Here is a 26,556-nt window from a genome sequence, read left to right as displayed (position 1 = left end):
TATAATGATTAAAACTTTACTTTATCTCTTGTGCTGACGTTTTACACAGTTTGTATTTGGTTATTATATAATACCACTTAAAGATGCATTACGTAACATTTCGACAAAGACAGACATCTCTCGCTATAATAAAAAGGGAATATGTTGAAAATTTCAGTCAAATTACTTCATTCTGAGTGGAGTTATGACCGTTTGAATAACAATGTAGTCCCGATTGTCACGGGGATCACGTGGCTTAGTGGGTAAGACGCTAGCTCGCTAGCCTGTAGGTCGGGTGTTCGATCCCTGCATTGGCCGAGAAAGTTCATCCAGATTTTCCGGCGTGCTTCTCCCTTGTCAGTGATGCAGGACGGAGGGGCTGACAAGGAAAGCTGTCTAGTCGTTCGGATGGGACGAAAAACCGAGGTCCCGTGTACACATTGGCGTGCACGTAAAAGATCCCTTGGCAGTTGGAATTCGATATAAGAGTAGGCCGTAGTGCCGCTGTCCGGGCAAAATTTCCCTCATAGCACACTGTATGGCGTATGCCCGTCTTCATTAGCCCAGGTTAGGAGCAGAACAGTAGGACGTTAAACTCCATTTCATTTCATTTCATTTCCCGATTGTCACTTGTACCGTTGTTATGATAATATACAAAGTCTCGTTTATCTATTTCTTAATTAAATTATTCACTGGCAATCGTATTTAAATCCGTTGGCGTGTGAATAAATTAATGACATTTGAGTCTAAGCGAAAGATCTACATTAGACAGCTTTAGCTCTTACATAATGCATCTTTAAGTTAATAATAACATTATAGTTTTTCTTAATTATTCAGAGAAACGTGTGCAATGTATTGACGGCAACAATTCTACCTTCCCCGCAAAATAGATTAAAGGTTCTTACCCACCTCAGGCTAGATTTATTTTCTGCAAAAATGTCGTAATAGTTGAATTCTTTCAAACAGCATAACACGAAGTAGTACCATACATCGTTTAGGCCGCCACTTTTTTTTATTTTTTATTTTTTTTTCAATGTGGGTCTTTAAATAAAATATATTTTTTGGACGGTATTACACATTTTGCGTATTTTAATTTGTACAAAGTTTAATTTATATATTTCGTAATTAAATTTTTAACTGGCAATCGTATTTAAATCCGTTGACATGTGAATAAATATCTAATTAATGACATTTGAGTCTAAACGAAAGATCTGCATTAGACAGATTTAGCTCTTACATAATGCATCTTTAAGTTAATAATAACATTATAGTTTTTCTTAATTATTCAGGGAAACGTGTGCAATGTATTGACGGCAACAATTCTACCTTCCCTGTAAGATAGATTAAAGGTTCTAACCCACCTCAGACTAGATTTATTTTCTGAAAAAATGTCAACTGCGTAACACAAAGTAGTACCATACATCGTTAAGGCCACCATTTTTTGCACGTGGGTATTCTTTCGACGGTATTACACAATTTGCGTATTTGTAATTTGTATTTTGTGTGATCAATGGTTGTGAGGAGAGGTCGATGTTACACAATAGGGGATGTTGGAAACGTTCATCATTGGCATCTTTGACTAATTAAATATCATGTAAGCTGTCACTCATGACAGATAGTTGATTCATTAACATATGATCGGCCTATGTTATGTAATGTAATGCCAGCTGTGTAAAAGGTTAGACACCCTGTCAGACACCAAACTGATATCTGTCCAGCCCAAAGCCTTAAAAGGCGGGAACTCAATTAGATTCATTAGTCCATGCCAGAGAACGGCCACGTTAGCACTAAGGCTCACCCAAGACAACCTAACTTTAAGCGGTCATTTAACTTAAGGAGTTTTTGTACATTATATGTCTTAGGCCGTGGACTGGGCAAGATTATATGGCTTAGGTCTTTATTCTCGTTAAAACACCTGGTGTTGCCTTTCCAATTCTTTAAGTTGATAGATACAGCAAAAATGATGTTAATCAACACACTTACCATGTCGCCGTCAGCGTATAATATTTATAAAATTATCTGAATAAGAATTATATTTTTTCTCGCCACAACACAAAGTTGCTACGCGGTCAAGTAACTGACTAATGAAACTCTTTGGATTGCGGCAATTATTGATAAATAGTGCTGTGATCGGTTTAACTAAAATAATTTTGTTTTACAGCTGGTTATTGCTATTTTAGGCTTTGTGAAAACCGTATTTCAACAAGGATTGGTAAGAAATTGATGCAGGATAATCGGGCGCACATGAAACTGTAGAATCGTTAAACTAAAGCTTCAAAATCAGTGCAAATAGCGTCATTACATTATTATCTATGCGTACACCCACCGATAAGATAATCATGCAGTTTTCAATAATTGCTGGGGAAGGCCTGGGGACATATAACTCAGAGCCATGAAACATTATTTTTTTTACCTTTTTTTCAGTCAGCTGAGAATTCATTCATATTTCAACGACTTTTTACTAGCTTGAATCTGAATATTGGGAAAAAATAACTGAGTAATTTCTTGATGCTACACTAAATTTAACAAAACTCTTCTAGGAGAGGGTTCAAATGAACCTGTGAGTCCCCAAACTATCATTTCCGTCAGGGCATAATTACATTAGACCTCTATAATAAAATTTAATTTCTCATCATTTTGCAAAATAAGTTGGTGCAGCCCTTTTTAAGGCTCCCCTTTCTAAACGTTAGACCCGTTACTTATCAGAGGAGCGAGAATAGCATTTGGAGTGGTAACCATAGATCTTCAATGCTTCTTCTTTTGAGCCTATAAAAAGTTCAAAATTACAGCCCACCTATGAATAAAGTATATTGAAAAAACATAAACGCATGATCTAATTTTCAACATTTTACAGTATCTGGTCAGTATGAAATAGATCTCTTGCAATATCAAAATAAGTTTAGATATTGCGTCAAACATTTATCTTCAATTCAACATGCCATTTTTATACGCCCACATTTTCATGTGGACGTATATTGTCGTCGCCCCTGTCCGTCCGTCCGTCCGTCCGTCCACAATTGTTTGTGAACAGTCTACATGTCACAATTTTTATCCGATTTCAATGAAACTTGAAATATAGGTTTACCACCCTAAGATCTCGGTTCCTTTCGATATTGGCATCCATCGGACCATAACTTCATGGATTATGGCCCCTGATTGTACGAAAAATCACGTTTTTGGCTTGTGAACACTGTAGAGGTCACAATTTTTATCCGATTTTGTTGAAACTTGAAATATAAGTTTATAACCAAAAGATCTCGGTTCCTTTCGATATTCGCGCATATCGGACCTAACTTCCTGAATTATGGCCCCTGATTGTACGCAAAAACGCGTTTTTTGGCTTGTGGACCCTATAGAGGTCATATTTTTTTTCCGATTTAAAAAACCGTATTATTAAACCACCGTTAAACCCTAAGGACGGTTGAGTTCGAATTTCGTGAAAATCGGTCCAAAACTGACAGACAAAATGGCCGCCGTTCGTACTCAAATAGCGTAAAAATATGGTATATCAAGGTTGTGGACCCTATAGAGGTCACAATTTTTATCCGATTTTGTTGAAACTTGAAATGTAAGTATATAACCCAAAGATCTCGGTTTCATTCGATATTCGCGCATATCGGACCGTAACTTCTTGAATTATGGCCCCTGATTGTACGCAAAAACGCGTTTTTTTGGCTCGTGGACCCTATAGAGGTCATAATTCTTACCCGATTTAAAAACCGTATTATTATATCACCGTTAAACCCTAAGGACGGTTGAGTTCGAAATTTCGTGAAAATCGGCCTTAAACTGACAGACAAAATGGCCGCCGTTCGTTCTCAAATAGCGTAAAAATATGGTATATCAAGGTTGTGGACCCTATAGAGGTCACAATTTTTATCTGATTTTGTTGAAACTTGGAAAGTAAGTTTATAACCCAAAGATCTCGGTTCCTTTCAATATTCGCGCATATCGGACCGTAATTTCTTGAATTATGGCCCCTGATTGTACGAAAAATTACGTTTTTAGCTTGTGGACCCTATTGAGATCATAATTTTTATCCGATTTAAAAAATCATAATATTATATCACCGTTACACCCTAAGGACGACTGAGTTCGAATTTCGTGAAAATCGGCCCAAAACTGACAGATATAATGGCCGCCCTTCGTTCTCAAATAGCGTAAAAATATGGTATATCAAGGTTGTGGACCCTATAGAGGTTACAATTTTTATCCGATTTTGTTGAAACTTGAAATGTAAGTTTATAACCAAAAGATCTTGGATCCTTTCGATATTCGCGCATATCGGACCGTAAGTTACTGAATTATGGCCCCTGATTGTACGAAAAATCGCGTTTTTAGCTTGTGGACCCTATAGAGGTCATAATTTTTATCCGATTTAAACAAACGTATTATTATATCACCGTTACACCCTAAGGACGACTGAGTTCGAATTTCGTGAAAATCCGCCCAAAACTGACAGACAAAATGGCCGTCCCTCGTTCTCAAATTGCGTAAAAATATGGTATATTAAAGTTGTGGACCCTATAGAGGTCACAATTTTTATCCGATTTTGTTGAAACTTGAAATATAAGTTTATAACTCAAAGATCTTGGTTCCTTTCGATATTTGCGCATATCGAATTGTAATTTCCTGAATTATGGCCCTTGATTGTAGGAAAAAGCACTTTCGTTTTAGCTTGTTTTCTATCCATCTCTCGAAAATGTGGGCGTATCCTGCCTGGCAGCCGCTGGTTATTTTATTTATTTGTTACCTTTTGGAGACGGATTAATATATACTTTATAGTTTGCTTTCAAATCCATATAATTTATTATTTATTGTATATTTCGTCCGATTAAATACTGTTTAAACCAAACATGTATCTGTGTGAATTGGGCATAGACATAAAGAATAAAATCCGTTGCCATTTCAGTGTGAAAGAGAGAAAAGAAAATTAATGTAGGCCTGCTTTACCTTCAAACACATCACGATAAGAAATGACAATTTTCTGCTCCTTTTCGTCGAGATTTTGCCATAGAGAAGCGTAGTTCGCAACAGAATTTCAACTTGTATCACTAAACTGAACTAATTTGCCAGGATTCTTGATTACTTGGTGGATAAAGCACTACATATTTCGTCAAAACGTTGAAAAAATAATGCGTCTTTGAAGATATTTACATCGGCACCCGTTCATGACGATTTTTCTGTTTTTACTGATTGGCTGAAATCATCGGCTGATTGGCTGAAATCATCGGGTCCGGAACTTTTAGTCGCAAATTCTCACAACCTTTTCACCAGCGCATTAATATGGCGGTGAAGAGGACCCAAAATAATTAAAAGTTCTAAAAATATTTCGAAGCAATCACGCATGGAAAGCGAGGTGTGAAGAACTGTCATTATTCGTTTTATATATTTTTAAATTAGTCTGTGCAGAAAAATTACCAGCACTAAGCCATTCCACGAGCGTAAACAATAACTCGCTCCAGTCCATTGCCTATCTACAAGAATAAAACTATTATAAGAAGTTAAATCAGTGTTGTCATCAAGATTTTGTAGAACTAACAGTGTAACAACGAACGCCGGTCAGTTCCGGAGTTCAAATTTGGTTTTGAAGAACCCTATCGATATTCCATTCTAGAGTGTTACCACTTCTGCTCCTAAAACCTTGTGATTGCCATAGACGCTATAGTTTTTTGTTTGTTTTTTGGGGTTTTTTTTCCGGCGTGGTTCCCTCTTGTCAGTCATGCAGGCTGGAGGGTCTGACAAGGACAGCTGTCTAGTCGTTCGGATGGAACGAAAACTGAGGCCCCGTGTACACATTGGCGTGCACGTAAAAAATCCCTTGACAGTTGGAATTCGATATAAGAGTAGGCCGTAGTGCCGCTGCCCGGGCAAAATTTCCCTCATAGCACACTGTATGGCGTATGCCCGTCTTCATTAACCCAGTTCGGAGCAGAACAATAGGACTTTAAACCTCATTTCATTTCATTTCATTTCCTAAATATATGAACTACAATATCGATGAACACGTTCCTGTTTCGTATTTAACGGGGGTTTATTGTCCATTAAACCATGTTTGAATTATCCATTAGAATAACTCGACCCCCTTTAAATACGAAACAGGAAGTGTGTATCTCCTAATTATACTTAGATGAGATATAAATGAATCGTAATTATTTCTTGATATGACGTGTTTAATTACTAATTAGTTATTCGGCATGACAGACATTAGCTGGGGTTTTTTTGTAAACAACGCCTCATAGTCGTACATTTATCAATACATGCGACACTAGGGCCTTAATTACCTATCGGTTAAAAGTACCGATGCTTACTGAGAATATATCGGGTGGTCCAGAATAAACAAACCCGTACAGTATTTAAAGTAGAATATTTTTGAGAAGGTCGCTTCAGATATTGCATTAGGGTCGATAAAGGTGATTGGGGAGCTAAATAATGAACCTATCAAGTTTGGTCAAAAGCGGGAAATCTCTACCCAACCTCATTCCCTTTTCAAAGCCAAATCCTCGAAAACCGTGCTTCGCCAATAAGACCCTAAATAGGTTCTGCGTTCAAGTAACGGTATTTGAATAAATCTTGTCAAGTACCACACAGACAAAATATCTACCAATTTTGATTGTTATTCAATTATTTGGTTACGAATTAACTCTATGTGAAACAATATCATCCATTTATTGGTATAGAGGCTGCTTAAATGAAAATGAAATAGAGCGATGTTGTTAAATTTACAAGACCTAAAACTTAAATATGTTTTATTGATTTATGAATAAATAATTACTGTTTGTTAAATCTTTTGATATTTTGACCATTTAATTTAGTTCGTTACAACTTCTCTTGTTTAAAAAAACCCGTAGGGTTTAACCTATTCGCCCCCATACAGTGTAACTGATACGAAACATAGCAAACTGCTACCATTATACACTATAACCCCGTTTACAACCCACTTCTACCTCGTTGCCAGTTTGATAAAACTGTCCTGTTTATTTCCAATACAGGCAAAAGTATCCGTGTATCAGAAATGAAGAATACGCTTTCCATAAATAGTACTGTTCATTTCCGACAAACGAACACTTTTAAACAAGCAGGATGAAAACAAACGCCTAGAAAGTCATAAATTTTATTACAAATAAATTTCAACGGACAAACCATCCACCGATGCACACTTTACATTACGTTTAATATAATTCCAGTCCTCTACGCAATACGGAGTGCGATGTTAAGTAAAACACGCGTCTGTTTTACGCTCAGGGTAACGCAGCAAGACGCACGTGTAAATACTACTCAGCTCGTTTCTCCACTGCGAAATCATTCTACCACGAAATTTAACGTGGGGCACAGAAAGGGATAAATGAAAGAGAAGAAAGTATTTGTCACATTTCGCTTGACACGACTCGATAATAAATACTATTTTTCACATTTCGCTTCACAATACTCGATAGAAATGTGATGTATTTGACTTATTAGCACCTTTCCTCGGTGTATCGGTGAAGATTAGGACAGTTTTGGTCGAGGGGCCCAGCAGAAGATCAGGACAGTTTTGGTCGGGGGCCGCCTCGGCTGGACCCCTCGACCAAAACTGTCCTGGGGCCTGTTTCACGAAATTTTAACTAACATAAAATCCAAACTTTAATAATTTGATTGGATAATATTAGATTGATTTTAATGCTTAGCCAATCAAAATTGAAATATCTACTAAAATTGGATTTTATCTTAAGTTAAGATTTCGAGAAACAGGGCCCTGATCTTCACCGATAAACCTCGGAAAGTGTGCTAATAACTACTACTTACATTACAAATTTTAAGCGTACCAGGTACGGCACGCTTTGCTTTTTGTAGTGTAAACGGGTCAAACGTAGGCGTGCCGCGCCTGGTACGGTGCCAATCTGGCCCACTGGAGTGAGGTGGTCTCGGAACGGTACCAGGACCAGCTCGCTTTAAATTTTCGTAGTGTAAACGCTAACCGGTCTGGGCACGGATTACTGCGCCAAATGAACCTTGACCCTTTTTCCCGCAAACTTTGACAGCTGTCATCAGTTCTGTCAAAATGGCTGCTAAAACTAAATCAACCATCATAATTGTTTTCATCTGGGTAATTTGTATAGGGACTGAAATTAACTTTTCTGTGAAGAGTTCCACATTTAGCGTGCTTGGCACGGTTCTGAGACCGGTTATTTTAGAGTAATGTAAACGGGTCAATTTCTTGAAATTTATCGCGGCCTGGTACCGTGCCCAGAACGGCACGCTTATCGCGGCCAAGTGTAAACGGGGCTTATGCCTAATATTGGCCAGTTTAGTCACAGGGTTCTGTATCCTGTCTACCGGCTAGGACAAGGTGTTGCACAATACCTATTATATTCTACACCATGACCAACCACCATCGAGTCTCGGGATTCTATTTAAATGTCAATAATTGACAAACTTCACCAGTGTCACGTGTCAAATATAACATGGATATTATTGTGATAGAGTAAATTATAACACTACATGTACATACCACATTAATTGTGAAATACTGTATATTTACATTTTATATAAACCTATACCTATTGTAGTAGAATCTTTGTAGACAAGATTCCCTCAATATAGAACGCAACAAAGCGACCCGTTCTCAATATAACACCTTCGACTAATTTAAATTATATATCAGAATATAATATTTATTATTTGTAATACGGTTCTATTTTTCTATTTTTCAGTTCCTTAACATGACGGAGGCGGATTGTCTTCATGATGGGGTACGAGATGTCTTGAAGGTTCTGCATGACAACATAACATTCAATACTAGCCACTGTCCACAAGTCTTGCAACCTAAGTTGTTAACACATAGCCAGTATTTTTACTCGTACTTCACGCCTGTTATTTTGTTGGTAGGACTTACTGGAAACATATTGTCGCTGCGTGTGTTTTTATCCAAGAACATGCGGAAATTATCCGCCAGTACGTATCTAGCAGCACTGTCGACGTCAGATATTCTAGCACTTACTTTTTATGTGTTCGTTGATTGGTTAAAAAGAGGATTACCAGCTTTGAACTCTGACCTTAAAGTGATGTTTTTGGAAACAGACGTTGTGTGTCAGGCATTTTTGTATCTCTCATACCTCAGTAGGTTTCTCTCTGCTTGGTTTATTGTTAGTTTTACAGCGGAGAGATACATCGGTGTGTGTTTACCGTTAAGACGGAAGGATATTTGTGGAAAACGGTTTTCCCAAAAGATAATTTGTTCTTTAGTGGTTTGTTCAGGGTGTATTATGATGTATAAACCTTTATTAAGTGGTGTATATGAAATAAACCACACTAAAGTTAAAATGTGCACGCGTGATCCAGAGTTATCCTTTCCTGTCTTTATATTAGACAGCATATTTGCTGTTATGATAACTTTTATTCCATTTATTATAATAACCGTGTTAAACACTTTAATTATGAGAAAACTTTTCTTGAGAAATAAAAAACATCGTTCTATTAAAATTATCACTGAAGAAAGCATCATAAAGTTAGAATTTACTATTATTTTACTTGTCATATCCTTTGTTTTTATTGCCTTAAATTTACCTTTCTTCTGTGTGTGGTGTAAACAGTTTCTACTTTCAATTTCAGCTAGTATGAATAAACATGCGCATGACTTTGATAATATGCAAGGATTGCTTCTAATAACTCGGGTAATATTCTATCTCAATTATTGCATCAACTTTTTTCTCTATAGCGTCACCGGTGCATATTTCCGTAAGGAACTCAAAATTCTTTTTTTCTACAAATCACCGGATGTAAAAGATTACCGACGTTGCTCCCACTACACGACCACGCCCAATTCTTGGGTCTGACTAAAAATCTGCTGCTTGAAAGATATTTTCGTCCTGAAAAAAACACCTGGTGAATATCAGATGCAGGTACAGACCGTCGAAAGAAAATCGCGGATACAAAGGTTATGACGATAGTCTCAAGGCAGCAGATAAATCTTGAAAACTTTCCAATGACAATGTTGTCTCCCCCCGTTCCTAACTTCTTCGCTAACCGGTGGGGGAAATGAATCTACATGTAACGATTTTGTGCTAAAGTTCTCGGATATTTTATAGATGACGGAACAAACAGCTCGTGGTTTATCAAATTACCAGTTAAGTGGCGTGTTTGTCAATAAACAGAATAGTGTACAGTTAGAGCTCAAATGGTGCTTTCTATCAATGGGAAAATGGGTGTACAGTACGCACCTTAAACGTGTCTTACAATTGACTGAATTATCCTACTATCACACTCCAAATGGTGCACCATAATAATATGCATCCATTTTTGGTTTAGCCTGTATTTGGACTACAAAGGTTTTATCATGGATGCGCGCACAAGGAATATTTCTAAGGGGGATAACTAAAGTAGGTAAATATTACATTTTATTTACAGAAGACATTAACTCCGTGCAACAATTAGTGCTTTTTGTGTACGTTCTTTTATGAAACAGTTTTAACCAGTGTGGTAAAGATAACACTGTAATTGTATATACAAATAGTTTAGTATTTCATAGATTTTGTACATGACAAGGTTTGATAGGTTAGCCTTTGTAAATTTTTGTGTTTACTTTCCTAGAACTTATGCAGTTTATAATATCACTCCACCTGCTATATTTCTTTATAAAAGTATTTCCCACGTCATTTTCTATCGCTTATCATTACATTCCACAAACATATAATGTGTCTTAAAGGTACATTAGTTAAGAGCTTAATAAAGAGTTGGCCATTGTTGCTATAATGATAAAAAAAAAGAAACATTGAAAATTTCAGTCAAATTAGTACCCTCGCTTGGTAAGCCTTTCATCACCAGCTTCCGATAGTGACGTCAGTGACTAACGGTAAACGTTAGCTCGGTCGGCCAGTACTTGATTTAATTTTAAATGGACGACTGTTTAAATCCAAGCTGTATCCAAGCCGTCCGAGGGTCTATAGAGTTGATTTTGGGCTTGTCATGTAAATAAAGGTCTAATAATTTCTATAACATCTGAAGCCTAAATAAAGACTTGCAGTAGGCAGATTATTTAGCTCTTGCATAATGTATGTTTAATCTATTATTAATATTACAGTAATGTTTCTAGGCAAGGAGGTTATTTTTGCACGTCCACATTGAAAGTGGTTGCATATTGTTATCACACCCGTCTGTCCGCCGTCCACCATTGCTCGTGGACGCTCTATAGGCTTAAGGTACCATCCGGTTGGCTTAAAATTTATAAACAGGGTTTCTGTTTTTAAGGCGAAGTAGCTTATTGATATCTTCTAATTACTTCCAGAATTATTGGTCTTAAGAACTTGTATATAACTAGTGGATCCCCAGCCCAGGGTTCTAAAGTATTCTTTAGATTGACTTTAAATCTAACAATGACAAAGTCGATAATTATATACCGAATTATTGTCCTTTTCACTTCGATAAACCATGCGGGCCCTCTCGTGGCCTACCGATTTTCAGCGATTTTAGATAACCCGAAAAACTAACGAGTTTTAGTGTCTTGTATATGCTCCCATCACGTACAGAGACTGACGGACGACTTAGCTGATATTGTTGTATGTTTCATTGCCTGGCAACCTATCGTTTGTTACTTTAAATACAAATTGTTATGTTTTTCATTATCTATGGATATTTGTTATATTATGATATTGTTGCTATTATATATATATTTGTTATATGATATTGTGGATTTTAAATTCTTGCTCAATACATTAATTATCTCTATTTGCCATGTGTTATTTATTTATATATAGTATATTATTATGATTGTGTGTCATTTCAGAAGTCAAAGACACATAAAATAAACATAGACATATGTTGTAACATAATTACTATGGTATATTAACCACAACTTGGTTTCATAAGAAATTAAAACTGAAAGAAGTTTCCCGTGCCCATTAATAAAAAAAACAAATTTAATAATCTGCAAGCCATTTATAATTATTGATGTTATTGTATAACAAGGCCAATATTTAATTTAATTTGATTTAAAAGTAACATCAAGTTAGCTACTTTTAAGTAAAGACTGGTGTTGGAAATAAGAACAAAAAACGCAACATTTTAAAAAATAAAAAAACAAAATCAAGGTTTAAAAATAACAACCTGCACGCTGTGTCATGTTTCTATTTTAATAGGTACACATGGACTAAATTTATATATTTAACAGATCCATGTGGACTACAGATATGTGTATATATACTCAGTCAATTTAAAAACTTGACACTGATGAATTTCAACAAAAAAATTTTTCTGGTAAGTCAAATAAATTTTAAAGTGTTTCTAACGATAGTAAGTAGTAAGAAGCCTTTAATTTCTTAAAATTTTAAAGTCACGTGGATCACGTGCACAACATAACACTAAAATAGTTGCCTTAAACCAAATATTAAAAATCTCGTCCCAAAAATCCCGAGTTTCAAGTTTTTAATTTGGCTGTGATACATAAATGGCAGAAGAACTAACGCTCTTGTTGATTCAGGGATCTCTATATCTTACAATACTTACACTTCTGAACACGATTTAAATGCAAGAGAGGTTTACAATATTGTTGGTGTAGGGGGCCAGACCCACCGAGTATTAGGTAATAAAGTCATAAGAGTTAGATTAGGCAACGTAGCTTTTCACCAGAAGTCTCATGTATGTTCTACCAATCGGTTATATTAGGAATTGACTTTTTGCAAACTAAAACGAAGCTAACCTTAATTTTGCTAGTCGCATTACACTAAAAGATGGACTCATGCACGTTCCACATGCAGAACCCAATTCTAGAACAGCAAGATGACGAGCTTCATGTACACTGCATCCTGATCAAGAATGTGATTTGCCCATCAAACTATGAAAAGTGCATAAAAATTCAGCATTATTATTAGAACCAATTATATCTAAGAATTCAGTTATCATTAGTGCTAGATGTATTATAAAATCAACCACCCAGTGCATTATAAGTACATGAAATGAAAAGGCTTTCATATCTAAAAATTATAATTTGGCTTCAATTCAAATGCTGCCGCCATCTCAATTTCAAACAGCCATCTTCAGTAAACACATCAGATACGTCAAATACAGTCGACATTCAGCTCGATTTATCTAAACGTGACCCTAGTGCTCAACAAAAACAACTCCCTTATTTCCATCTATTTCTGGAACATAAAGATCACGAGCATCATGAACACTCTATGTGTACATGTATATATTTTTCAAGACTTCCGGGAATACATGGCACGACTGAAAGAAGTTTCCAGAAACTAAAGTGGAGCCACGGTGCACGGTGGCTGCTAAGTGGGTAAGACGCTGGCTCGCTAGCTTTGAGGTTGGGTGTTCGATCCCTTCATCTTAATTTTCCGGGGTGGTTTTCGTGGTCAGTGGTGAAGGACGGAGGGCCTGACAAGGACAGCTGTCTAGTCGTTCGGATGGGACGAAAAACCTAGTCCCGTGTATACATTTGCGTGCACGTAAAAGATCCCTTGGTAGTTGGAATTCGATATAAGAGTAGGCCATGGTGCAAAATTTCGCACACTGTATGGCGTATGCCCGTCTTCATTAGCCTAATAGGAACAGAACAGTAGGACGTTAAACCCCATTTCATTTCCAGAAACTAAAGGAAGCTGGATTAACACTAAAACCAAGTAACTGTCGTTTCGCGGCCAGAGGTTTTCTACCTAGGGCATATATTCTCTAGAGAAGGTATCTATGTCGATCCAGCAAAAGTCGACGCAGTAAGATCGTTCCCTACACCAAATAACCAGCAAAAGCCTGAAATAAGTTTGGGAAGTGCGACAACGTAATGCAACCTCTGAAGGTTGTACTCTCCAATGCACCGGTTCTAATCTATCTAGATTTTAGCATAGAGTTCATTTTGACAACAGACGCTAGCGGTGATGTCATTGGATATATCTTGGGTAAACTAGACGAATATAATCGATATTCAGAGACAGTGCCCTGACTATCAAATCATCACTGACTACAAAGAAAAGGGCGAAATACCACCAAATCTGAAATAAAAGATGATCTGAATTCAACATTTTATTCTAACATATACAATAGTATCAAATTACTAAATATATGAGAAACCCTTCTCTGTAGAGCAACCAAAGCTCGTCTGATTTCTATCCAAAAACCTAAGTCATTTTATACTAAATATGGTACATCATTAATGATACTGAACAAAAGAACTTAAGATTATTTTTTTATGATAATCACTTAGCAGGTTACAGAACAATTGATGTGTGCTAACTGAAGACATTGTTGTAAAGGCAACCAGCGGTTAGCGTATTCTCTAACTTGTCCACTATAGATATGTCAGCCGAAGGGCCTTTGATAAATTAAACAATACTATGGTCAATTAAAGGATATTAGAGATTGTATCACACAAGCTGTCATTCAAATCTTTTACATATTATTGTCGCTTACATTATGTAACACAAGCTCAACAAAAATCCAAAGATATATATGACAAGCGAGCGACAAATGCTACCTTATCGGAAGGAGACACACTTAGTACTACTTCACCACAACCCACTCAAGGATTGTCATCAAAGACAAGATCGAGCATGGGACCAAACGTATCGGTCATCTGTATTACAAAACCACAGCTCGAAACCAGAATCCATCTGATTCACCAAACCCTACTGCCCACCCTATTCCCCAAAACACATCAGAATTCTCAGGAAGCGAACGAATAGAGGAATCATTGAATACTTAATCAAAAGACAGCATATGAATGTATGTAAAGTGATTTATAATCAATTTTTGAAAAATATATTGTAATTTCTAATGTGTTCGGTGAAAGTAGTGCACAGTTCAAATTGAACGGCAGTCGTTTACGCCTGCTTTAGTGCATTCTACACGTTTTTTAAAAAATTATTATTTGTCGTTCGTGAATCAGCCTTTACTAATTACTGTGTTGTGTTGTAGAATATGTTTTTATTTGTTCATTTTACAAGATGGCACCCGAAACCATAGGATATACGACTCGTGTACCGATTATAAAATGTTAATTGTGTCTTAAATATTGGATATTAGGATCCTATAGTTTCACGGCAAGATAACAACATCAATGTTGATTGAAATTGATCAATATTGAATTCTAATTCGTGTTTTTAATTTCGAATATTATGGAAAATAATGAGTTAGAGACTTAGCTCCTTTGAAAAAAAAGCCATCTCACACATTTTTACTACATATAAAACATGTATTTTAAATAAACTTGATTTCAAAAATCTGAATAAGCATTATACCAAATTAAAGTGGTGTCGGAAACGAAGTCTAAAATTTGCATCTTTCAATGTCCTCGCCGTATGCCTATCTGGCTAATCAACTTCAATGAACAATATTAAGAACCGGTGGCTGCCAGGCTGGATACGCCCACATTTTGCAAGAGATGGATAGAGAACAAGCTAAAAACAAATGGGATTTTTTGTACACTCAGGGGCAATAATCCAGAAAGCTATGGTCTGAAATGCGCAAATACTGCACTGAGATCTTTGTGATATAAAGATATGTTTTAAGTTTCCTCAGAATCGGATAAAAATTTGTGTACTTTTACACAATTTGTGTACAAAGAGCGGCCATTTTGTCGGGCAATTTCAATTTGATTTTCCCGAAATTCGAATTCAACCTTCATTATGGTGGAATGGTGAAATATTTAAACGGTTTTTAAAATGGGAAAAAATGTGACCTCTAGAGAATCCGCAAGCTAGAAATACGATTTTTCGAACAATCAGGAGCCATAATCCAGGAAGTTACGTTCGGATATACGCGATTATAAAAAGGACCAAGATCTAAATGGTGATATATTCACATGGTTTTTTTTTAAATCGGATAAAAATTGTGACCTCTACATGGACGGCGAGCTAAAAACGTGATTTTTTGTACATTCAACTTTCAAGGGCCATAATTCAGGAATTTACGATCCCGATAGGCGCGAATATCGACAGGAACCAAAATCTTTGGGTTATATACATGTATTTCAACTCTCATCAAAATCGGATCAAAATTGTGACCTCTAGAGGGTCCACAAGCTTGATATACCAGATGCTATACACTATTTGAGTACGAGGGGCGGCCATTTTTTCCGGCAGTTTTGGCCCGATTTTCACAAACTTCGAACTCAATAAAAATTACGGTGTAACAGTGATATATTCGAACGTTTTTTTTTAATCCGATAATAATTGTGACCTCTAGAGGGACCACAATCTAAAAACATGATTTTTCATACCATCAGGGGCCATAATTCAGGAAGTTACTAACCGATATGCCCAAATATCGAATGGGACCAAGATCTTTGGGTTATAAACATGCCTTTCAAGTTTCATCAAAATCCGATCAAAATTGTGACCTCTAGAGGGTCCACAACTTTGATATAACAGATGTTTACACTAATTGTGTATGAGGGGCGGCCATTTTCACGAAATTCGAACTCAACCAGAATTACGGTGTAACGGTGATATATTTTTAAATCGGATAATAATTGTGACATCTAGAGAAGCTTAAGCTAAAAACGCGATTTTTCGTACAATCAGGGGCCAGAATTCAGGAAGCTACTATCCGATATGCGCGAATATCGAAAGGAACCAAGATCTCTGGGTTATAAACTTACATTGCAAGTTTCATCAAAATCAGAAGACCAGCGGCTGCCAGGCAGGATACGCCCACATTTTCGAGAGATGGATAGAGAACATGCTAAAAAGAAAGTGATTTTTCCTATATTCAAGGGCCATAATTCAGGAAATTACAGTTCCATATACGCAAATATCGAAAAGAACCGAGATCTTTGGGTTATAAACTTTCATTTCAAGTATCAATAAAATCGGATAAAAATTGTGACCTCTATAGGGTCCACAACATTGATATACCATATTTTTTACGCTATTTGAGACCGAAGGGCGGCCATTTTTTCTGTCAGTTTTGGGCCGATTTTCACGAAATTTGAACTCAGCCATCCTTAGGGTGTAACGGTGATATAATAATACGTTTTTATAAATCGGATAAAAATTATGACCTCTATAGGGCCCACAAGCTAAAAACGCGATTTTTCGTACAATCAGGGGCCATAATTCAGGAAGTTACGAAATTCGAACTCGGCAGTCCTTAGGGTGTAACGGCGATATAATAATACGTCTTTTTTAAATCAGATAAAAATTATGACCTCTATAGGGTTCACAAGCTAAAAAGGCGATTTTTCGTACAATCAAAGGCCATAATTTTGGAAGTTACGGTCCGATATGCGCGAATATCGAAAGGAATCGAGATCTTTGGGTTATAAACTTACATTTCAAGGGTCCACAAGCTAAAAACGTGATTTTTCGTACAAACAGGGGCCATAATCCATGAAGTTTCGATCCGATACATGCCAATATCGAAAGCAACCGAGATCTTATGGAGATAAACCTATATTTCAAGTTTTGTCAAAATCGGATAAGAATTGTGACCTGTAGAGTGTCTATAAACAAATTGTGGACGGACAGGGGCGACAACAATATACGTCCACATGAAAATGTGGGCGTATAAAAATGGCTAACATATCTGGTTGAAATGCATAAAATTTAGGAGAACGAATTCAGCAAAACTTTACAGCAATACACATCAGTATACCAGCCCATCTAGTTAGCGTTTCGTTAAATATGACGAACCAAGGGCACAGCTTTATCAAGAACTAAAGGTGCGACACCCGCTTTATAAAACTGAACACCTTCACGTATACAAATAGTCAGGTCAATATATGGAAAATACCCCCTCAACCCCCCAAAGATTGCAACAAAAGGTTTTTCAACTGATTCTGGTAGGGTTTAGTGTACTTTATAACACACTAAAAGTTTACCAAAGTAGGACCCCCGGAAAAGTGATTTTGTTTCAAGATGGCGTCAAAAATGGCCACCGAAACGTCTTAAAATGATCATAACTATGGAACTGGAACTATCAACTCAAATTTGATGATCTTGGCGTCGTTGGGGTTTTTTTTTTGGCGGGGGGGGGGGAAGAACACATTAAGATCATTAAAAATGATGTTGGCCTATTATGTCAAAAATGGCCGCCAACACCTCCAAATGACCGCAAGTCCATAATTATTATTGACTCAAATTTGATGATCTTGATGTCTATCCCCAGATTTTGGGGGACAAGGAACTCATTAAGAGAACTGTGTATATCACTGAGCTGTTGAATCATTATGAAATTGAATTCATGGCCTTCAGCTGTTCACTATCATAGAATAAGTTTCAGAGCATTCAGTTTTGAGTGTCATACTCCTCCTCAGTATCGACCTCTTGAGTGATGTTTGAATTGTCACAGATTTGCTGATCTTGCTTTTTCATTACTACAGAACAGACAATGAGATCATCTACTTCCGTTAAAACAAGCCGTCAAAAGAACATAAAGTGTATAACATTAATCTGTTGAAAGAAACATTAGGAGACGATGCGTGCAACGAGTTGCTCTTTGTACATGTCTACTCAGGTCGTGATTCAACTTCAAGGATTTTAGGCATCGGAAAAAAAGTCCGCCTACCGGAAATTAGTGAAATCTGATCCTGTCACGAAGTCCTGTGCTAGTGCATTCACCCTTTAAAACAAATCTCAAGAGGACATATCAGATCTTGGCAAAGACCTGATGGTTGATCTATTTGGTGGCAAATCGAATGATACGCTATCATCACTGTGCCATATCATTTTCACCAAGAAAGTGGCAACTGCTGAAGCATCTGTCATTCCTAAGCGGCCTCCCCCAACATCACCTGCAACAAGATTTCATAGCCAACGTGTGTACTTTCAAATTATGGTATAGATGGGGATGGCAAATGAAAGTGACCTAACTAAATAGGGATGGAAACAGGGAAATGATCAGTTAATATCAATTATGACCCAAAACAATGCTGTGCCTGGCGAACTCTTGAAAATTATCCATTGCAACTGTTCGGGGGGGGGGGGAGATGCAAGTTCCATCGATGCAGCTGCCCTACACTGCTGTATGTGGTCCCTATCAAAATGAAAATTGTGACAATTCAAACAACACTCAATAGGTCGATACTGAGATGGAAGATGAAACTCAAAACTGAACGCTCTGAAACTTATGCTATGGACAGGGGAGTTTGTGCATTAGGTGACAGTGGATAGCTGAAGGTCATGAATTCAATTTCGTAATGATTGAACAGCTTAGTGACATCCAAAGGTGTCATAATATGTTCCTTGCCCCCAAAAACCCGGGGATAGGCATCAAGATCATCAAATTTGGGTCAATAGTTATGGACTTGCGGTCATTTGGGGGTGTTGGCGGCCATTTTTTACATAGAAGGTCAACACCATTTGTAATGATCTTGAGATCTTTGCCCCCGCCCCCAAACGTAGGAATAGACCCCAAGATCATCAAATTTGAGTTGATAGATACATAATTATGATCATTAAGACGTTTCGGTGGCCATCTTGGAAAAAAAACACAAAATGAAATGAAATGGGGTTTAACGTCCTACTGTTCTGCTCCTAACCTGGGCTAATGAAGACGGGCATACGCCATACAGTGTGCTATGAGGGAAATTTTGCCCGGGCAGCGGCGCTACGGCCTACTCTTATATCGAATTCCAACTGCCAACTCTTATATCGAATTCCAACTTTAAGTATGATATAAAGTACACTAAACCCTGCCAGAATCAGTTGAGAAACCTTTTGATGCTATTTTTTGGGTGTTAAGCTGTATTTTGACCTGACTAAAATACTAATTTTAAAACAATGCACAACTAAAAATGTGCATAAAGAACGGCCAACTAAATATGAGAAAATGCCTTCATAGATTGAGATACCTCATTTAAAACGAAAAGCCAAAACCACAATCAATAAAGTAGAATCAAGTTTAAATCCCAACTGATCAGCTATTCAGGTCGTGACATCGATCCCACAATTGTGAACAAAAGTGTGGTTGTCTGTTTTTCTCAAGTTACGATCTACGACTAAAGAGCCTTGCGCTCGAGTGAATTGTGAAACAAAATCCATACGTAGGTCCCTAAAGGACCTAGTTATGTTTGACTGAACGGCAATATATATCCCTCATATAACTTCAAGTATCCTCGAACAGATGGTCGGATATTGCCAAAGCGAGAAGTTCTAGTTTCAATCTTCACGTATCTAATCGATTAAAGATGCTTATGTAAGACTTAGATAAGAGCTGGTTGTTCCTGCTATAACAGTTAAAAATTAGATAATGTTCTCGTTTCTGAGCGAAGTTATCCAGCTTTGAAGTTTTCACAATAAAGTCTCGATTGTCAAGTACCACTGTTACGTTAATAAACGGAGTCTCGACTATTCATTTGGTACGAAGCATTGTGGTCATGAGAGTACGAACCCTATTGAATTTCAGCGTTCTGCGAGTTATCCCCCTTTGCCAGTTTTTGGTCAACGTTTTTCAAATTTGGTGTGAATCATTCTGGTTATGAGAGGACAAGCCCTATCGATATTCAGTGTAGCCTACCGTGACCTTCAGTCCCTGAGTTACACCCCCCCCCCCCCCATACATAATGCATCTTTAATTTATAATCTACATGTAAATCGATTTAGGATTAGAGGTCGCGCCAACAATTTTTGAAGTAAACATGGACACAAAGTTAAACCATTGTTTTTTCTTGGTTGAAAATCATATGTTAGGTCAAAAAGGTCACGTAGCTCATCTCTGGATATTCACCTATTACATTCATTGTGATCTTTAATTCTGTTTCATTTTAGGTAACATCAAGATAGTTAGTTTAATAATCGGTTTAAAAAATGTTTTATCTATGAACGTATTGAGATAATTGTGTATGGGTTTGTGTGGGGGAGGGGTTCAATACAATATCAGTCTTTTCAGTACCAATCTATTAAACCCCCGTGAACTTAGCTTTATCTATATCATAATTTAAAGGGTTATTATACACAGTTATGGTCTAGTAACTACAACATTAGTTGGTACTCGTCGATAAAATTTGCTTCTTTGCACCCAGATATCGTGTGAGGTAATAAAATTTAATGATAAAAAAAACATTTTTTCGTATGTTGTTTAAATTTGTCCGACCCATCATGCTTATCTTACATTATAAATTTTTGGGACAAAAAACTGTCATTTCAAAAGATGCCATAGATTTTACAAAAAATAAACCTTGATTATAAACAGGCTTTGGTGCAAATTATAATTCTGTTTTGAAACATGAGATTAGTTTTGGTCAGAACGAATGTCTATAAATTTCACAAGTTTAAAATCCTACAAGCACCCTAATTTACTCGTGAATTATCTCCCATGCGAATGTTATTTTATGTTCAATAAATGCTTACGGTCCGAATTTTTCTAATTACTTAGGTAAGTAAAAATTGAATCTAATGAACTTAATGTAAGCTTTATTCACGAAGAGAATTGATTTTAACAAACATCTAATTAGAAGTATAATGGGTTATAGATTTTAAAAAATACTGTATGTAGAGAAATGACCTTTTTTATTTTATGAATAAAGTAATTCCATTATATAAAATGTAGATCGAGTACGAGTTTGACCTCTGTTCATCAGGTGACAGTGCATACATCTTAGAGTCATATTTATCAACAGTAAAGTATAAAATTTGAAATACCAAATCTTAAACTGCTAATACAAAAATGGACAGCCGACGATGATGACATGGTTAACACTACGCTGCTAGGGCATTTATGATGTAATCTGTATAAACTCTAAAAGGTTATTAGAAATAAAATAATACACTGAAACATAACAGTTGAATCTCAGATAGAAAAATGACAGTTGTATTTCAACCAAGATGCGAAATCCGTGAGTCTGTGAGGTATTAAATATTAGTCTAACTATGAAGTGTAAAAATTTGCCTTGTATGTGAGTTAATTCCTGTGGCATAAATAAGAAGGCAATTATAGCCATGTTCATAAATATAACAAAAATACACTCCTTCACTCAGCAGTTTTTAAATATTCTACTATTCTATTATTCTCTTTAATTACCATATTAAATTGACATATTTTCAACACAAATATGTAACTTTTAAATAGTTCCAAGCCAAGAGGCAATATGTTTGACACCTTAGCCTACCAATGAAAATCTTGGCTGGGTATACGTGTCTTTATGGAATAAACACAAATGTAGAATTGTTAATCTCTTATACGTGAACCAATTTAATTAATCAATTGAGACAGTATGAAACACACTAACTGAACACGCGATTTGAGAAAATATTAGACGTATCACAGAATTTAAAGCCTTCAATAGCATATCGCTCTATCAATGAGTTTTCTACTGAGCAATTTCAAGGGGATTAATTTTAATTCAAAAACAAAATTTAACAGAGACACGATCTAATCTAACCTCTCAACAATAATAAGTTACATAGCGTGTTGAAAGCTTGAATTACAGGTCAATATACACAAATAATTAAATCAACTGGTATACTTCGAGGTTCGTCTGGTTCTTTGATAGTTTGATTGTAAAATTCAGGGTAATATAATTCGAACTAGAACAGAACAGAGATGTCTAAGACTGTCCACAGTTTTTCGCTGGTCGATAAAAATGTTCGACTACTCTAAAATAACCCCGTGCCCGCGGTTTCCAGCCAGCTTCGTTATGTTGTGGCCATGGGCAGTTGATTCCGGTCATGAACGGTTAATTCCAGTGACAACCAACTGTCCACAAGAAGATTACAGAAGAAGAAAATAATCCTTTCGATGCATTTAGAGAAGAACGGACCATTTGACCTGGTGTTCGAGGTGTTCAAATTCCTGTTGTTTTTTAAAATTCCTATTTCGTATTATCATAGACATATATGTTCTTTGAGATAAATAACTCGTATTTTTACCCACATCTGTTGTTTTAGTTGCATTGTATATTTCCATTCTTTTCAGTATATTAACTGATAGAATCTGTGTATTAACAATATATATAATTGTACATTAATCAAAAGACCTGTAATATTCCAGAATAGCTTGTTTGTTAACGGCACTGCACTTCTCGTTATTCCCAAAATTATAATGTTGTATTCAGTTAACGCATGTGCGTCAGTATTTACTTTTATTTGGCAGAGAGTGTTTGAATATGCGCTGAAAGAAAGAACAGAGTGAACTAAACCATACGACGTGAACTTAAGTCTTCATAATACATTGTATGTGTGGTATGTGTGAAGACAAATGTACATGTAGATGCTAAGCCTGTGATAGAATTTAAAGATACAGCTTCCAAACAGCATGTTCAGCGTGTTTGGTATCTGTGATCAATACACTATATGGCCCACAAAAGGTATGTTGTAATGTATAAATATTTGAAATCGATAGGCTCAGTGAATATGATGCTGGCTTATTAACCATTGACCAAGAAGGCTGCAAAGGCTTGTTTTCCAGCGTGCCCATCCTTGTCAACGATGCAGGTTGGGATATGTTCAGATTTACCAGTTTTTTTGGCTTCTGTAATTTCACTTCTTTTTTTTTCAACAGAAGCATACTGTTGGTCAATAACAGAATGAAAATTACAGACGTCGCGGGGGATGATTAAATTTTATTTTTAAAAAGTATAACTATAACCCACTAAATTTTTTTTATTACTCAAATACATAAAAAAAAAACATCTATCACAAAGAAATGACAATAATATTATGCGTGTGTATTTTTTTAAAAAATGGTATCCAAAGTAATAGAAAACAAGAACGATGCCGAACATGTTTTACAAATAAAGATGCACAGTCGACATTGTGCCAGCAAGGGAAAGCAATGTTGTGTTCAATTACCTTTAACGATGTTGATAATGATGGAATGCATTAAGAATCTTAGAGAAATCGATAAATCGATGGTTATTATTGCATTAAATACAAAAATCAATTAGTTGCTCACTTTTAAAAATATTTTATTGATAACATATTATCAGCTCTATGACTCAGGATTGTAAGGAATTACAAATGAGGGCTAACGGTTATCAAATTCTTATCAAGCCCCTTAGTGTGTCCCACTAATATCGGCGATTTCTTTATCATTATATAACTGAATTATTGGATTGGGGGTATAGAGCGTGTAAAATGTCTAAAATTAACAAATAATTCTAGATTATATGTCACTTGGGTCTTTTCTTTAGAACAGTTCCGAGCAATAACGGGCTTGTGAGAAGGCAACCTTTTCTACTGATATAGTCGCCGAGAAATGGTCAGTATTGGTCTATCTACGCATTCCTTCACAAAGACATAAACAAGACAACACTTCGGCTCTTACTATTTTAATGCAAAGTAACATTATTAGCCTGATTTTTTATAGACATTATCCTATTTGTAGCCGGCGATAAGTATATTTTTTTCTACTTGTCGTTAGAAAATATTACTTGATTTCGACAAGTAGGCATTATAGAGACAAGCGTTATTTCGATGGAGGAACAGTAAATCGCTCGTTATGCGTTGTATTCATGGTACAAAAGCCGTATGAAATGTTTGCTGAAGATTATACTAGGGTAGATGATGCAGCGACTCTTGCCATACCACATTTTTGCGTCTCATGTCTCTGCTCCTCTTCACCATTATTGGCGACGGCTGCATCTGATATATGTTTTCAGGTTCCGGTTCGAACATATATGATTGAATCGGCCCCGTCGCCGCGCCCAACCGATCATCGGACACCTCACCACCATCCGAATTAAGGCCAAGGGATCGACTTTGATCGGTTGAAGACCTATGAACGGTCGAAGAATCGTCGTTGTCACTACCTTCAATCCATGACAGGCCCACCATTGTTTCATGTTAGTAGGCTAATTAATTTCGTAGAGAGAAATTGTTCACTGTATATGGGTTTGCTAGTTTTATTTTGACCCCATTAAAATCACTTTCACACAACAGGTAGGACCGTTCTACAAATCATTTATCTACCCTTATTTCCAGGAAGTAGTTATACAGTAGTTATAGTTATGGTACCTCCGATTCCCCGGTTGTACGGGACAATTATTGAAATAAAATTGAATCATATGTTAGTCCCGAAATGACCTAGTTTGTGTCGAGTGGACGTTACACGCCTTCTCTCTCTCTCTCTCTCACTCTCTGTATTGCATCTCCACTCACGCACCATCAAATTTATTATGCTTGGAAGCAAAATGATAAATTTTATCTAGAAATCTACAACTGATAACAATTATTTCCCCCTTTTTCATGGCACCCTAGATAATGTTTTCGCTTAGTTCTTCACTACAGTTTAGATTAAACATTGCTCTAAAACGTTAGCTGACGTCATTTCCTTCGACGCAGAATATAAATGGGTATATAATCTTTTGATGTTCACTTGTCAATTCACAAAATTTATTCCCCGCGAAACCCCCCATAAAGTTTAAGATTGCGATATTAGTGTCGACCATTTTATCGATTACAACAAACTCTATTTATATCATTTATATTATCGTCTGTCTACCATCCACGGTATTTGACCTTTGATAAGCCCACATTTTATAATGCTCGTATATTGGCATCGGCCCTGTCCACTCGTCTGTCCAGCGTCCATTGTTTGTGAAGGCGATATTTACCTCCTAATCTCTTTAAAAGGTATTGTGTGTATTTGTGAACTAAATCTAAATATATAATCTAATTAATGTTCAGAACAGGGGTTTGCACTTACTTTAAATGTTGTTTTAAATATAGCAAAGGTATTATACACGAAAGTGTCCAAGTCGTTTTAATCACACCACACGTTAATCCCCTACAATGTTATGTTTGCTAACATTTTAAACAAAATCCATGTACCTACCATGGCGTATGGTTAACTCTCTGGATCAGGTTATCTTCCTGGTGGTAAGCTTGACCATGTTGCAACACAAAAGAAAACTCATGCCGAGGAAACTTGGATAACTACATTTTTCCATATGAGTTGATAACAAGAAATTGTTAAAGAACCTTTACCAATTCTTTATGATTTGTATTCAGTGTGCCAATGTCATATGTATCCTCATAGAGAATTTTATTTATAGAAGTTATAAATCCTAGACAAACACAATAAGATATTGGATTAGATATGATCGTCAGAGATTATATAGGTAATAGAAAATATACCAAATACTATTAGTAAAATTTTACTTACCGTCTTAACTATAATTGAAAATAAATGAATTTAACATCCTACTTCTCTACACCAACCGGCTAATGAAGCCGACATACGCCATGCAGTGTGTTATTGGGAACAATTTGTCCGGACAGCGGCAATTACGCCTGCTCTTCTTCGGATTCGAATTGTCAAGGGTTCGTCAAGCTACCCAAATAAAGAGCTGGTCGTTACTAGCATTAAGGTTAAGAAGATTTAAAAAGTGCAGTCTTTAATCCATAAACGTTGGAGCATCATCCGCGAAAGTCATCTCATCAGTTATACCGTTCTCTTGAGGACACAAAATATTACCTAAAGTGAATACTTAACCTTTCAAACTGAACACCTGTAGGAAAATAAATGTAACAAAATGAATATGAATCACGGTTAACTGGGGGTAACAACCTTCTGAAGCGGAAATAAACTAGAAAATATGTATATTATTAATCATTTATATGAACTGAAATTATGGTACAATTCATTTGAACTACATGTATCGATCAGATGCTGTTCCTTAAAAGGCTCCCCGGGCTGCACCATTGACAAGGGGAAATATTGTTA

At 36.4% G+C, this 26,556-nt stretch overlaps 1 protein-coding gene across 1 annotated transcript in view; it reads left to right on the top strand.

The window, feature by feature from the left end:
• Positions 1-11,682, top strand: part of LOC126813741 (thyrotropin-releasing hormone receptor) — a 116,218-nt gene extending 104,536 nt beyond the window's left edge. Inside the window, exon 2 of the mRNA XM_050539174.2 lies at positions 8,673-11,682. Coding sequence (XP_050395131.1) covers positions 8,673-9,794 — 1,122 coding nt within the window. The 3' untranslated portion in view covers positions 9,795-11,682. The remainder of the gene's footprint in view (positions 1-8,672) is intronic.
• Positions 11,683-26,556: the final 14,874 nt, after the last annotated feature.

The sequence above is a fragment of the Patella vulgata genome, chromosome 1, assembly GCF_932274485.2.
Source record: "Patella vulgata chromosome 1, xgPatVulg1.2, whole genome shotgun sequence".
Lineage (NCBI taxonomy): Eukaryota > Metazoa > Mollusca > Gastropoda > Patellidae > Patella > Patella vulgata.
This window is presented reverse-complemented; position numbering and strand designations above follow the sequence as displayed.